Here is a 13225-nt window from a genome sequence, read left to right as displayed (position 1 = left end):
ATAGATGGGGAAACAGTGGAAACAGTGTCAGACTTTATTTTGGGGGGCTCCAAAATCACTGCAGATGGTGACTGCAGCCATGAAATTAAAAGACGCTTACTCCTTGGAAGGAAAGTTATGACCAACCTAGATAGCATATTCAAAAGCAGAGACATTACTTTGCCAACAAAGGTCCGTCTAGTCAAGGCTATGGTTTCTCCAGTGGTCATGTATGGATATGAGAGTTAGTCTGTGAAGAAAGCTGAACACCAAAGAATTGATGATTTTGGACTGTGGTGTTGGAGAAGACTCTTGAGAGTCCCTTGGACTGCAAGGAGATCCAACCAGTCCATTCTGAAGGAGATCAGCCCTGGGATTTCTTTGGAAGGAATGATAATAAAGTTGAAACTCCGATACTTTGGCCACCTCATGAGAAGAATTGACTCATTGGAAAAGAGTCAGGTGCTGGGAGGGATTGCGGGCAGGAGTAGAAGGGGACGACAGAGGATGAGATGGCTGGATGGTATCACTGACTCGATGGATATGAGTCTGAGTGACCTCTGGGAGTTGGTGATGGACAGGGAGGCCTGGCATGCTGCGATTCATGGGGTCGCAAAGAGACGGACACGTCTGAGTGACTGAACTGAACTGAACTGATGGTGGTTTTATTCCTAGTTTTTTAAAGGAATCTCCATACCATCTTCCATAGTGGCTGTATCAATTTACATTCCCACCAACAGTGCAAGAGCATTCCCTTTTCTCCACAGCCTCTCCAGCATTTATTGTTTGGAGACTTTTGGAGGACAGCCATTCTGACCAGTGTGAGGTGATATCTCATTGTAGTTTTGATTTGCATTTCTCTAATAGTGAGCAATACTAAACATCTTTTCATGTGTTTGTTAGCCATCTGTATGTCTTTGGAGAAAAGTCTGTTTAGGTCCTTTTCCCACTTTTTAATTGGGTTGGTTGTTTTTCTGGTATTGAGTTGTATGAACTGCTTGTATATTTTGAAAATTAATCCTTTGTCAGTTGCTTCATTTGCCATTATTTTCTCCCATTCTGAAGGTTGTCTTTTCACCTTGCTTATAGTTTCCTTTGCTGTGCAAAACTTTTAAGTTTAATCAGGTCTCACTTGTTTACTTTTATTTTCATTTCCATTACTCTAGGAGGTGGGTCATAGAGGATCTTGCTTTGATTCATGTCACCGAGTGTTCTGCCTATGTTTTTCTCTAAGAGTTTTATAGTTTCTGGTCTTACACTTAGGTCTGTAATCCATTTTGAGTTTATCTCTGTGTGTGGTGTTAGGAAGTGTTCTCATTTCATTCTTTTACATGTAGCTGTCCAGTTTTCCCAGCACCATTTATTGAAGAGGCTGTCTTTGCCCCCATTGTATATTCTTGCCTCCTTTGTCAAAAATAAGGTACCCATAGGTGCATGGGTTTATTTCTAGATAGAAAGCCTAGAAATAAACCCATGCACCTATGGGTTTCATTGGTCTATATTTTTGTTTGTGTCAGTATCATATTATCTTGATGACTGTAGCTTTGTAGTATAATCTGAAGTCAGGAAGGTTGATTCCATCAGCTACATTCTTCTTTCTCAAGACTGTTTTGACTATTTGGGGTCTTTTGTGTTTCCATTTAAATTGTGAATTTTTTTGTTCTAGTTCTGTGAAAAATGCCATTGGTAATTTAATAGGGATCGTATTGAGTCTATAGATTGCGTTTGGCAGTATAGTCATTTTCACAATATTGATTCTTCCTACCCAGGTACATGGAATATCTCTCCATCTATTTATGCCATATTTGATTTCTTTCATTAGTGTCTTATAATTTTCTGTGTACAGTTGTTTTGTCTCCTTAGGTAAGTTTATTCCTAGACATTTAATTCTTTTTTGTTGCAGTGCTGAATGGGATTGATTCCTTAAATTCTCTTTCTGAGTTTTCATTGTTAGCATATAGAAACTCAAGTGATTTCTGTGTATTGATTTTGTATCCTAAAACTTTGTGAAATTTACTGATTAGCTCTAATAATTTTCTGATACTATCCTTAGGGTTTTCTATGTACAGTACCATGTCATCTGCAAACAGTGAGAGCTTTACTTCTTTTTTTCTGATCTAGATTCCTTTTATTTCTTGTTCTTCTATGATTGCTGTAGCTAGGACTTCCAGAACTATGTTGAATAATAGTGGTGAAAGTGAACACTCTTGTCTTGTTCCTGATATAGGGAGAATGCTTTCAGTTTTTCACCATTGAGAGTAATGTTTGCTGTAGGCTTATCATATTTGGCCTTAACTGAGGTAGATTTTTTTCTATGCCAGTTTTTTGAAGAATTTTAAGTATAAACAGGTGCTGAATTTTGTCAAAGGCTTTTTCTACCTCTATTGAGATTATCATATGGTTTTTATTTTTCAATTTGTTAATATGGTATATCACATTGATTGATTTCCATATATTGAAGAATCCTTGCATTCCTGGAATAAATCCAACTTGATTATGGTGTATGGGCTTTTTGATGTGTTCCTGAATTTTATTTGCTAAAATTTTGTTGAGGAGTTTTGCATCTATGTTCATCAGTTATATTCACCTGTAGTTTTCTTTTTTTGTGTTGTCTTTGTCTGGTTTTGGTATCAGGGTGAGGGTGGTCTTGTAGAGTGAGTTTGGAAGTGTTCCTTCCTCTGCAAGATTTTGAAAGAGTTTTAGAAGGATAGGCATTAGCTCTTTTCTAAACGTTTGATAGAATTCTCCTGTGAAGCCATCTGGTCCTGGGCTTTTGGGAGATTTTTGATCACAGCTTCAATTTCAATGCTTGTAATTGGGTTGTTCATAATTTCTATTTCTTCCTGGCTCAGTCTTGGAAGATTGAACTTTTCTAAGAATCTGTCCATTTCTCCCAGGCTATCCATTTTACTGCCATATGACTGTTCATAATTGTCTCTTATAATCCTTTGTATTTCTGCCTTCTCTGTTGTAACTTCAATTTTTTCATTTCTAATTTTGTTGATTTGATTCTTCTCTCTTTTTTCTTGATGAGTGTGGCTAAAGATTTGTCAATTTTGTTTATCTTCTCAAAGAACCAGCTTTTAGTTTTATGAATCTTTACTACTGTTTCTTTCATTTCTTTTTCATTTATTTCTGCTCAGATCTTTATGATTTCTTTCCTTCTACTAATTTTGGGGTTTCTTTGTTCTTCACTTTCCAGTTGTTTTAGGTGTAAAGTTAGGTTGTCTATTTGATGTTTTTCTTATTTTTTGAGGTAGGATTGTATTGCTATAAACTTCCCTCTTAGAACGGCTTTTGCTGCATCCCATAGGTTTTGAGTTGTTGTGTTTTCATTGTCATTTATTTCTATAATTTTTTTTATTTCCCTTTTGGTTTCTTCAGTAACCTGTTGGTTATTTAGAAATTTATTGTTTAATCTCCATGTTTTTGTGTTTTTACAGTTTTTTCTTGTAATTGAGACCTAGTCTCATAGTGTTGTGGTCAGAGAAGATACTTGATATGACTTCAATTTTCTTAAATTTACTGAAGTTTGATTTGTGACCCAATATGTGGTCTATTCTGGAGAATGTTCCATGTGCACTTGAGAAGAATGTGTATTCTTCTGCATTTGGATGGAATGTGCTGTAGACATCAATGAGACCCATCTCATCTAATGTATCATTTAAGACTTGTGTTTCCTTATTAATTTTCTGTTTTGATGATCTGTCCATTGGTGTGAGTGGCATGTTAAAATCTCCTAGCATTATTGTGTTACTGTCAATTTCTCCTTTTATGTATGTTAGCGTTTGTCTTATGTATTGAGGTGCTCCTATATTGGGTACACAGATATTTACAATTGTTATGTCTCCCTCTTGGATTGATCCCTTGATCATTAAGTAGTGTCCTTCCTTATCTCCTGTAATCTTCTTTATCTTAAAGTCTATTTTGTCTGATATGAGGATTGCTACTCCAGCTTTCTTTTGCTTCCCATTTGCATGGAATATATTTTTCCATCTTCTCACTTTCAGTCTGTAAGTGTCTTTAGGTCTGAAGTGGGTTTCTTGTAGACAGCATATATATAGGTCTTGTTTTTTTATCCATTCAGCCAGTCTGTGTCTTTTGGTGGGAGCATTTAATCCATTAACACTTAAAGTAATTATTGATATATATGTACCTATTGCCATTTTCTTAATTGTTTGGGGTTGATTTTGTAGATCTTTTTCTTCTCACCTCCCTAGGATGCCCTCTAACACTGTGCTGATCTCTGGACCTGCTGTGGGGGCAACTCAGATTCTAATCTGGTCTTACTCCTGTGTGTTCTTGCCTCCAATGTCCACCTATCAGAACTAGTGCGTTTTCTTTTGTGGGAGCTCTCAGTGTCCTTTTATATATTCCATAGACACATAGTCTGCCTAGTTGATCATATAGATTTAATCTGCAGCTTGTACAGCTGGTGGGAAGGTTTTGGGTCTTCTTCCTTAGCCACACTGCCCCTGGGTTTCAATTGTGGCTTTATTTCCACTTCTGATGTGGATTGTCCACTGGGGTTTGTTCCTGAGGCTGCCCTGGAGGACTTGGGCCTGCCCCAGTGAGGGCTAGATGTGGAGGTGGTGCAGCTTCTTGGGTCTCAGGGGTTCTGGCAGCACCAGGTACTCAGGGGAGTTGGAGGCTATGGCAGCAGGAAATATAATGCTCTAAAAGGGTATGGCAACCAGTATTGGCCAATACGCTCCAGTATTCTTGCCTGGAGATCCCCCCTGACAGAGAAGAATTAGACACGACTGAAGCAACCCTGAGTGCATAGATGCAAGATTTTTTTTTTTTTTTTGCCTATGGCAGCTCTGCCCCAGTGAGGGTTGAGTGTGAAGGTGGTGCAGCTGCTTGACTTGTGGGGACCCTGGTGGCACACTTGGTGTGGACAAGTCCAGGACATGGACTGCCTCCACAGGAGGCACATAACCACAGGAGTTATGGCCCTATCAGAGTCTTTCTTCAGGCCTCTTGTAGCTGGCGATCAAAAAGCCTCTTTGACTAGTTTTTCTCCATAGCTCCACCTGTTCTGGCACTTAGAGGGCTCCCTTGCCTGGGGTCCTTCTCTGTTGTTTGGTGTGTCTGACACATAGAGGGCCCCCCTTGACTGGGTTCCTACTCTGTAGATCAGCATATCAGGCATTTTAAGGGGCACCCTGGGTGGGGTCCTCAGTTCATCAGGCATTTGATGGGCCAGCCTCTCTATTGTTTAGCTGCAGATGCTGGCATGTAGGGAGAGAAAGGGTATGGTGATGACTCCACCCCCTAAGTGTGACTCAGCAGTATCGCCTTGCTTCCATGGCTGTCCAGCTTTCCTCCACATTTCCCACCACAATCTCCTCCTTCATATCCCCTCAATCTGTTTCTCCACAGTCAACAGCAGCCCTCACCCTGGGATTGCTCCACAATCCCTACACTTCAGCTCCCAGCTACTGTAGCTTCCAGGGGACCTGTGTCCCTGTCCAGGGTATATATGGCTGTGGCAAGGACTCTCTGGTTCTCATTCCATTTAGGCTGCCGCAGATGAGCTGTTTCCTTCTCAACCTTAAATGTTTCTCCTCCGACTCAGACATTGCCCCAATGTGGGGACCGGACCCCTGTTTCAGTTCCCCCACCTAGGAGGGTAGGTCCAGTCTTAGTAACACTCCTGTTTCCCCCCCTAGTTCCTTCATCCTACCGAGTTTTGCATGGGTCTATATATTCTTTTCCGCTGGTCATGTATTTCTGTCGTCTCGCAGCTGGTGTTCTGCGTGCACTTCTGTGTCTGAAGGTGCATTCCTGATGTATCCGTGGGGAGAGATGTACTCCATGTCCACCAACTCCTCTGCCATCTTGTTCTCCCATGTTAGTCATGTTAGTAACCCTAAAGAAAATAGTCTTATAAGTAGATTTGCTGGGTCAAAATTTAAGTGCATTTTCAATTTGGTCAATACTGCCAAATCTCCATTCAAGAAAGTGTCTCAAATATGCGTTCCCACCAAGAGCCTATCAAGGTGCCTGTTAATCCACAACTCCATCATAATTATCTGCCTGTATTAACCTTTGCCAATCTGATGGGTATTTTGTGTGTAAACAGTTAATAAATAATGAGGAAGATAATATTTTTATATATTTATTGGCTATTTGAAGTTTCTAGTGGCTCATAGCCTTTTCACACTTTCCTGTTGGATATTCTTGTGCATTAAAAGCTGTTCGTGGATTCAGGTCACTAGCTTTGTCTGTCATACATGTTTTCAACCCATTTTCCTAGGTTGTGAACTGACTTTTATTATTTGTTTACATTATTTTTTGTTCCTTTATAAATATGTTGGCAATAGGACCTTATGTTGACTTTTTGTTTTCCCCCAGTTCCAGTGTCTCGCCCTGTCCTCACCCTGAGGACCGCCAGGGCCCAGGTTGTGGTGGGCGATGTATTAGAACTTCGCTGTGAGGCTCAGAGAGGCTCTACCCCGATCCTGTACTGGTTTTATCACAATAACATCACCCTGGAGACCAGCACGTCTCACTCTGGACAAGGAGTGTCCTTAAACCTCTCGCTGACTGCAGATCATTCTGGGACCTACTCCTGTGAGGCCGACAATGGCCTGGGTCCCCAGCGCAGTGAGGCAGTGACACTTTCAGTCATGGGTAAGTTTTCCATGCCCAGGCCCCAGGGCATGGAGGACAAAAAATGTCCTCCAAGGATGCTCTGAGTGCCCTCTCAATACTTGACCAGGGTGGTGCCTCTCAGGAACAGGTACACAAAGCAGGAAGCATTCCAAGTTGTTAATTTCAGAAGTGTTTCTGAGAGCATGTAATTTGGATGGGAAAGGAAAGCCAAAGAGGACCATTGAATTTAATGTTCATCAGTTAGTATCATCCATCCTGACCCTCAACCCTTACATCAGCCACAGATATAGTCTTCCCCACAAAGAGAAGAGCCATTTCCTGGGCCACATCTATACCTGCTTAATCTCAAGAGTCCTGCTCCCCTTGGTTCATCCTCTCTCCCAGGCATCAGCTTCAGGGGTCAGGCAGTTCAAGACCACAAGCCTCTCCCTCTGGCTCATGCCTGGGGTCTCCCCCTCAGGACTGACAGGGAGCAAAAACAGCCTTATTGCCACCAGTGTCACCGGGGGGCTGCTCAGCATGATGGCCATTGCTGCCGTGGCACTGCTGTTCTACTGCTGGCTCCTGAGAAAAGCAGGTGGGTGACTCCCTGGCTAACCTTTGCTTGAGTCCCTGTCCTTCCCATCTCTGTTCCTTTAGGCTCATGCTGCCTTTGGAACCACCCCCAAGCTCTCAACAGTTCCTTTCTGCACAATTCCACATCTCCTACCTTCCCCTCTAGATCCTCCAGAATTTGTCTTCTTCAAATGCCAAGTTGCCAAAACAGCCCTTTTGGGTGGAAGTTGCTTTTACAAGATGTAGTTTATCCAACGTGACAAATTGCAGTGTATCTCCCTTGCTACCCTTGAAAGACTCCCTAGGAACAGTAATAGAAGAAGAAAAACTCTGAGAAATGGGAGCAAGAACAGAAATCAAATGAAATTTTGATAACTTATTAATTTTGTAAATGTATTGTACTTTCATAGTAGATAAGTCTCTTTTCCCAATCCAGCTATTGACCATTGTTCTTCACAAACTCCAGGTTAAACAATTATGGATTGTGGGCTACCCTTTTGCATTATAACTATAAACTTCTGGAAGCCAGGATCAGTAGTTTTTGCCCAATCTGCTACCTCCATTGTGAATATCAAAGCATGGTTCACAGTGACTTCTGGCAGGTTCTAGATGAGCTTCCTATGAGCTCTGCTCACAGGAAGACTTGTGAAGTCTTCCTTTTCCTGGACTCAATGCTTCTCTGCTTTCCTTTCAGGAGGAAAGCCTACAGTTGACTCCTCCAGGTAAGGCCTGGCTGTATTCCCATATGGTTAATGAAATGCCCACTGGGTATAAAAATGAAATTGAATCTGGCTACTGCTAAGAACGGGGATTCCCTGGTGGCTCAGATGGTAAAGAATCTGCTCTCAATGTGGGAGACCTGGATTTGATCCCTGGGTTGGGAAGATCCCCGGGAGAAGGATATAGCTACCCACTCCAGTATTCTTGCCTGGAGAATTCCAAGGACAGAGGAGCCTGGCATGCTACAGTCCATGGGGTCTTAAAAAGTGGGACATGACTGAGGGACTAACACTTTCACTTTCACTGCTGAGAGCACAGTCACTGCTTCATGTCACTGAGATGGGTTATGCCAGTTCCATGTTGCCACCTCCCTTGGGTTATCTCAAGGCAATTCCCTGGACTTTCTCACCCACCAACTTAGCTAAACAGGCCTTTTTTTCTTTCATGCCTGTATGCTCAGTTGCGTCTGACTCTTTGCAACCCCATGGACTGTAACCCTCCAGGCTCCTCTGTCCATGGACTTCTCCAGGCAAGAATACTGCCATTTCCTTCTCCATTTTTTTTCCCTTTCAGCAAGTGATTGCTTTTTATTTATAAACTTACGTCCTTGGTCCACTGTTGCCTAGTTTGTATGAGTGATCACCATGAGCACAGAACCCATCTATTTCCTAACATGCTCTAAGGTTAATAAGCCTGGAAAGCTCTGATTAGGTCATGGCCAGCCCAGCCTAACCAATATCTGTTGTGATGACAGCCAAGAAGATGAAGTCACACAACTTGGCCATCCAGAGACACCTCTCTGCTAATAGGAGGTGGGGCCTGTGAAGAAGGGGCTGCCATCTTGGATTCCCAAGGTTGACTTTAGGAGCCACACCACAACTATTCCTGGGCAAGCTCATAGTAGCAACATCCAAACCATCCCGAGTTCCTCTGAGCCTTTCTGATTATGGATTTCTCTGAGATACCAATATTTCTGAAAGTATAGACTTTGGAGCCAGGTTTGAATCTTGGTTCTTTCCTTTTCTAGTTACATAGTCTTCAGCAGATCATCTGTTAGAACCTCCATTTTTTTTCCATCTATAAAATAGAGAAAAAAACAGAATCAACTTAATATTGTTATAGGTACTAGCACAGTGCTTAGTACATACCAGATACATACCATAAAGTCTGGATTAATATTATGATTTATAATTTAATCATCTCTAACAATAGAGTATTTATTATACACTCATCTATGTTTCCAGGCTTGGCAACTATCCTGTGATAAAGACTTGCTAACAGGGAATGATCCTTAGATCTACTTTTTCAGGATTTCTGGGAAACATCAATGTTTCTGTTTCATAGGAATCCTTCAGCCCCAGATCCCCAAGAGTCCACCTACCACAATGTACCAGGCTGGATAGAACTGCAACCAGTATACAGCAATGGTGAGGACTGAAGACCCTCCATTTCGGCAGGGACCCCAGGGTTGGTCTGGGAAGGGGTGGGACAGGAAATGAGGAAGGGACAGTGCACAGGCTCAGAGGGCTCTGCTCCCTCTAGAGAATAAGCTATGACTGGGGGACAAAGAAGTAGCAAGACAAGGGGGCAAGAATCTTAGAATCCTCTCAAGTGTCAACTTCTCTCCAAGTAAATCCTAACAGAGGAGAGGTGGTGTACTCGGAAGTCTGGAGTGTGAAGAAGGAGAACAAACTCACAGGTAAGACCCAAGGACCCTTGATTTTGGTGGTTGATTGCTGTGTGTGGCTCAGTCTCCACCCCTTCAGTGGGTCTGGGCCAACCAGACATAGATGTGCCCCTTGTTCTGGGTCACTGGACTTCTTGAGTTATGCCCAGCTATATTACTGGGATTAACTCAAGCTTATTGTGCAGAACTGCTTTCTCCATTCTCTATCGATGGCCTCAGCATCATCTGAGTAATTAATCCATTGCCCTGGGCAGTCACTTAATCCCTCAGAGCTTCCATGTCCTGTCTGTGAAATGAGACAGGACTGTCTTTAATGCCTGTATCTATTTTTTACTGCTGCTGTGGCAAACAACCACAAGGGCTTAAACAATACTAGTTAATTATCTTACTGTGCTGTAAATCAGACATCTAACTCAGGTCTCACTGGACCAAAATAAGTGTCCACAGAGTTCCTTCCTGGAAGCTCCAGGGAAGAATATATTTCCTTGCCTTTTCCAGCTTCTAAAGGATACCCCTTTCCATGGCTCATGGTCCCATCCCTCTGTCCTTAAAGCAGCAATGTGGCATCTATCTAACCATTCCTTCAGTAGTCAGTGCTGCCTCTGATCACAGCTAGGAAAGGTTCTCAGATTTTAAAGTTCTCCTTAAAGTCCCACCTGGGTAATCTAGGAAAATCCCTCCATTTCAAGGTCCTTAATCTTAATCACATGTGCAAAAACCCCTTTCACCATCTAGAGTCACATATTCACAGGTTCTAGGGGTCAGGACATGGACATCTTTGTAGGAGACATTATTCAGCTAAACACACTCTCTCATAGGGTTATTGTAAGGACCAGATGAGGAAGCAGATGTAGAGATGCTATAGCAGCAACAGAATCTGAGCACCTTTTATGATGAGTCTATGCTGGTTGTCTGGCTGCATCATTATTTCTCCCCCCTGGTAGATGGTCTGCAGTGAACAATCCCAGCCTGGCTTCTGCCTGCAGCCAAAGGAAAGAACAACCTTTGGGGCTGTTCTAATTCTATTCTGAAAAAATCTGCCACGTGATTTTAGCTATTCTGCTCCCCACCCCCTTTTTTTGATCCCTCTTATATAAAATCAAATGACAAATGAACTGTTTTTTTGTTCTATTCTTGGTTCAGTGGCCTCTTGACCTCTAACATGAATGAACTATTCACACTTATAATCCCCTTTGATGAGAGTACTGCTATTATCCCCACTTCTTAGATGAGGAAATGGAGGCAAAGAGACCTTAAATGACCAGCCTGAAGTCACAGAACAGTTTGTCTCCAGAATCCAAGTGTTGGGCCAAGCTCTGCTTCTCAGGACAGTTCCAGGGAGCCTTAGAATTCACTCCAAGCTAAAAGACAAAGTCCTGCTTGATGAATGCCATATTTCCTTCCAGCTTTAAGAAAATATAGTAATAATACTAGCAACTTCTAGTATCATATCAACATGTGTTGAGCAGTTCTTATGTGCCTGGTACAGTTCTGAGTACTATAAATAAATGTTAAATTGTATATGCCTTAAAAATATACATACATATTTATAGTTTGTTTGTTAATAGCCTTCAGAATTGTACCCTCACATTGGAATTGCTCAATGTATAACAGATATTAGAAATCACATGGACACACAACCCTATAGATAGATATTATTATTCCCATCATACAGATGAGACAACTAAAGCAGGAGATACTGAGTGACTTATCCAAGGCCACAGAGGTGGCACAGCTGTCCTGGAGCTCAGTTTAGGTGGTCTGGATCTGGAATCTGCTCGAAGCCAGCTGCTTCTCCATAACGTGCGTGCATGCTCAGTCAGTGTCTGACTTAGTGATCCCGTGGTCTGTAACCCACCAGGCTCCTCTGTCCATGGGGTTCTCATGGCAAGAATACTGGAGTGGGTTGCCATTTCCTCCTCCAGGGGATCTTCTCGACCCAGGGATCGAACCCACATCTACGCTGGCAGGTGGCTTCTTTACCATTGAGCCACATGGGAAGCCCCTCTCCATAATATTCACTATTAATCTATGATCAAAGCATAAACAAAATAAAAGTTGATTTCTTCCTTTTGAGAGCCCCTGGGGGAGCTCTGCATGGGGGACAAAGAGTGTAGTGATGCTGCAGAGATAGCTGGTGGAAGCTGTGAGGCTGAGGGTCTTAGAAAAGGTTCAGTGGCTGTGCGGGCCCCATGGAGAAGGCTGTGGCTGGGCCTTCTTGTAGCTTGGATACAAGTGGAGAATTGAGTTCACATTTGAATGCTTCCCTTCTTTCCACAGCGGCCTCTGAACCAGAGCCTTTTAAGAACACGGTGAGTCCCATGCCCTGTGCACCCTCCCATCTCAGGCCCACCGGTCTCTGGCCCTCACCTGTGTGCTCTTTCTCCCAGGATTCATGTGTCATCTACTCCCAGGTGAAGGGGGCTTCCACCGCAGCCTCTAAGCCCCAGTTCTTGGATCCATTAACTCCTCACAGATGAGTCCACATAGCTCCAGACTGCTGCCTCAACCTCTGCACTCCAGAGCCATTCTTGCAGGGTCGTGGAAGGGACATTGAAGTGGGAAGATTTAAGCCACCCCAGGCCACACCCAGCAGCCAGTGCCCCAAGTGCCCACACCCTCATCTGAACAAAACACAGGGCCCCAAGGGACTCCTGTCTACTTCCAAATTGACAGCCCTGCCACATATCCCAAACAGCATATTGTTCCCAACCCAGGGCCCATGATGTTGCCTGGCTTCCTTATTGTGCTTGAGCTTCAGACATATCCCCACTATTCTTCCATGATGACAACACCCAAGCTCTGCCATGAATACAACCTGCTCTCAGTCAATGCTTTTCTCAGTTGCCATCAGTCTGGTATGGCTATGGTGGGCTCTGCCGAATGCGATAGCACACACCCATGAGATGTGTACACTGGATTTGTTATAGACCTCTCCATGGTGGGACTGCGTTCCATACTCACCTGTGTGTCTGAAACTCTAAGCTCAGTATCTGACACCAGGATAACTTCTCTCCTGCCCATGTAACAATATCTACCTGTCCAAGTATGTGGATTTCACACACTCGGACCTAGATCCTTCCCATCCTGCCAGAAGGAACCTAGCACAGTCATGGCCAGGAGGACCAGAGATGCAAATAGAATGCACATTGAAATATAGCAGGTGCTTTATTACTATTTGAATGAATGAATGAATAAATAAATGAGGAAGATATTGTGGATCATTATGATATATTTTTACCCTCAAACTGGCATCTGATACAGTGTGCTTCCTAGGAAATCCAGGAAATAGGAAGTAAATTCAGAGAAGGAGTTTGAGTGAGGAGAGATCTGTTCAGAAAGCAAGAAGGCTTCTCAAACTTCAAAGTGCTTATGGGTCACCTGGGGATCACAGAGTCTTATTCAGTGGGTCTGGATGGAGGCTAAGACCCTGTATGTATAGCAAGCTCCCATATGATGCTGATGCTACTGATCCTAAGAGTCTACTAATCCTAGGAGTCTACCAAGTACCCAGACCTTGTAGGTTTTGGCAGAGGTTCATGGAGAAGTGGCGAGGGCTCTGTCTGTCCATTGCCCAACTTCATGTGGGCCACTGATATAGCTCACAGGATTTCTGCACTGTTCTTCCACCAGAACACCATCAGCTGCTGTTGCTAAAAGAAC

General features: G+C 43.0%; 1 protein-coding gene across 4 annotated transcripts in view; it reads left to right on the top strand.

Moving 5' to 3' along the window:
- FCRL5 (Fc receptor-like 5) overlaps positions 1-12774 on the top strand; it is a 49568-nt gene extending 36794 nt beyond the window's left edge. For 3 of the 4 annotated variants that reach the window (XM_010856498.1, XM_010856476.1, XM_010856490.1), the window contains 7 exons: positions 6340-6618; positions 7061-7177; positions 7850-7877; positions 9220-9302; positions 9506-9574; positions 11843-11874; positions 11953-12774. In XM_010856498.1, coding sequence (XP_010854800.1) covers positions 6340-6618; positions 7061-7177; positions 7850-7877; positions 9220-9302; positions 9506-9574; positions 11843-11874; positions 11953-12042 — 698 coding nt within the window. In that variant the 3' untranslated portion in view covers positions 12043-12774. The remainder of the gene's footprint in view (positions 1-6339; positions 6619-7060; positions 7178-7849; positions 7878-9219; positions 9303-9505; positions 9575-11842; positions 11875-11952) is intronic. The other variant, XM_010856484.1, reaches the window with a different exon arrangement.
- The last annotated feature ends 451 nt before the right edge of the window (positions 12775-13225 follow it).

The sequence above is a fragment of the Bison bison genome, unplaced genomic scaffold (assembly GCF_000754665.1).
Source record: "Bison bison bison isolate TAMUID 2011002044 unplaced genomic scaffold, Bison_UMD1.0 scf7180017854289, whole genome shotgun sequence".
Classification (NCBI taxonomy): domain Eukaryota; kingdom Metazoa; phylum Chordata; class Mammalia; order Artiodactyla; family Bovidae; genus Bison; species Bison bison.
Note: the sequence above shows the minus strand (reverse complement) of the source record. Positions and strands in the feature narration are given on the sequence as shown.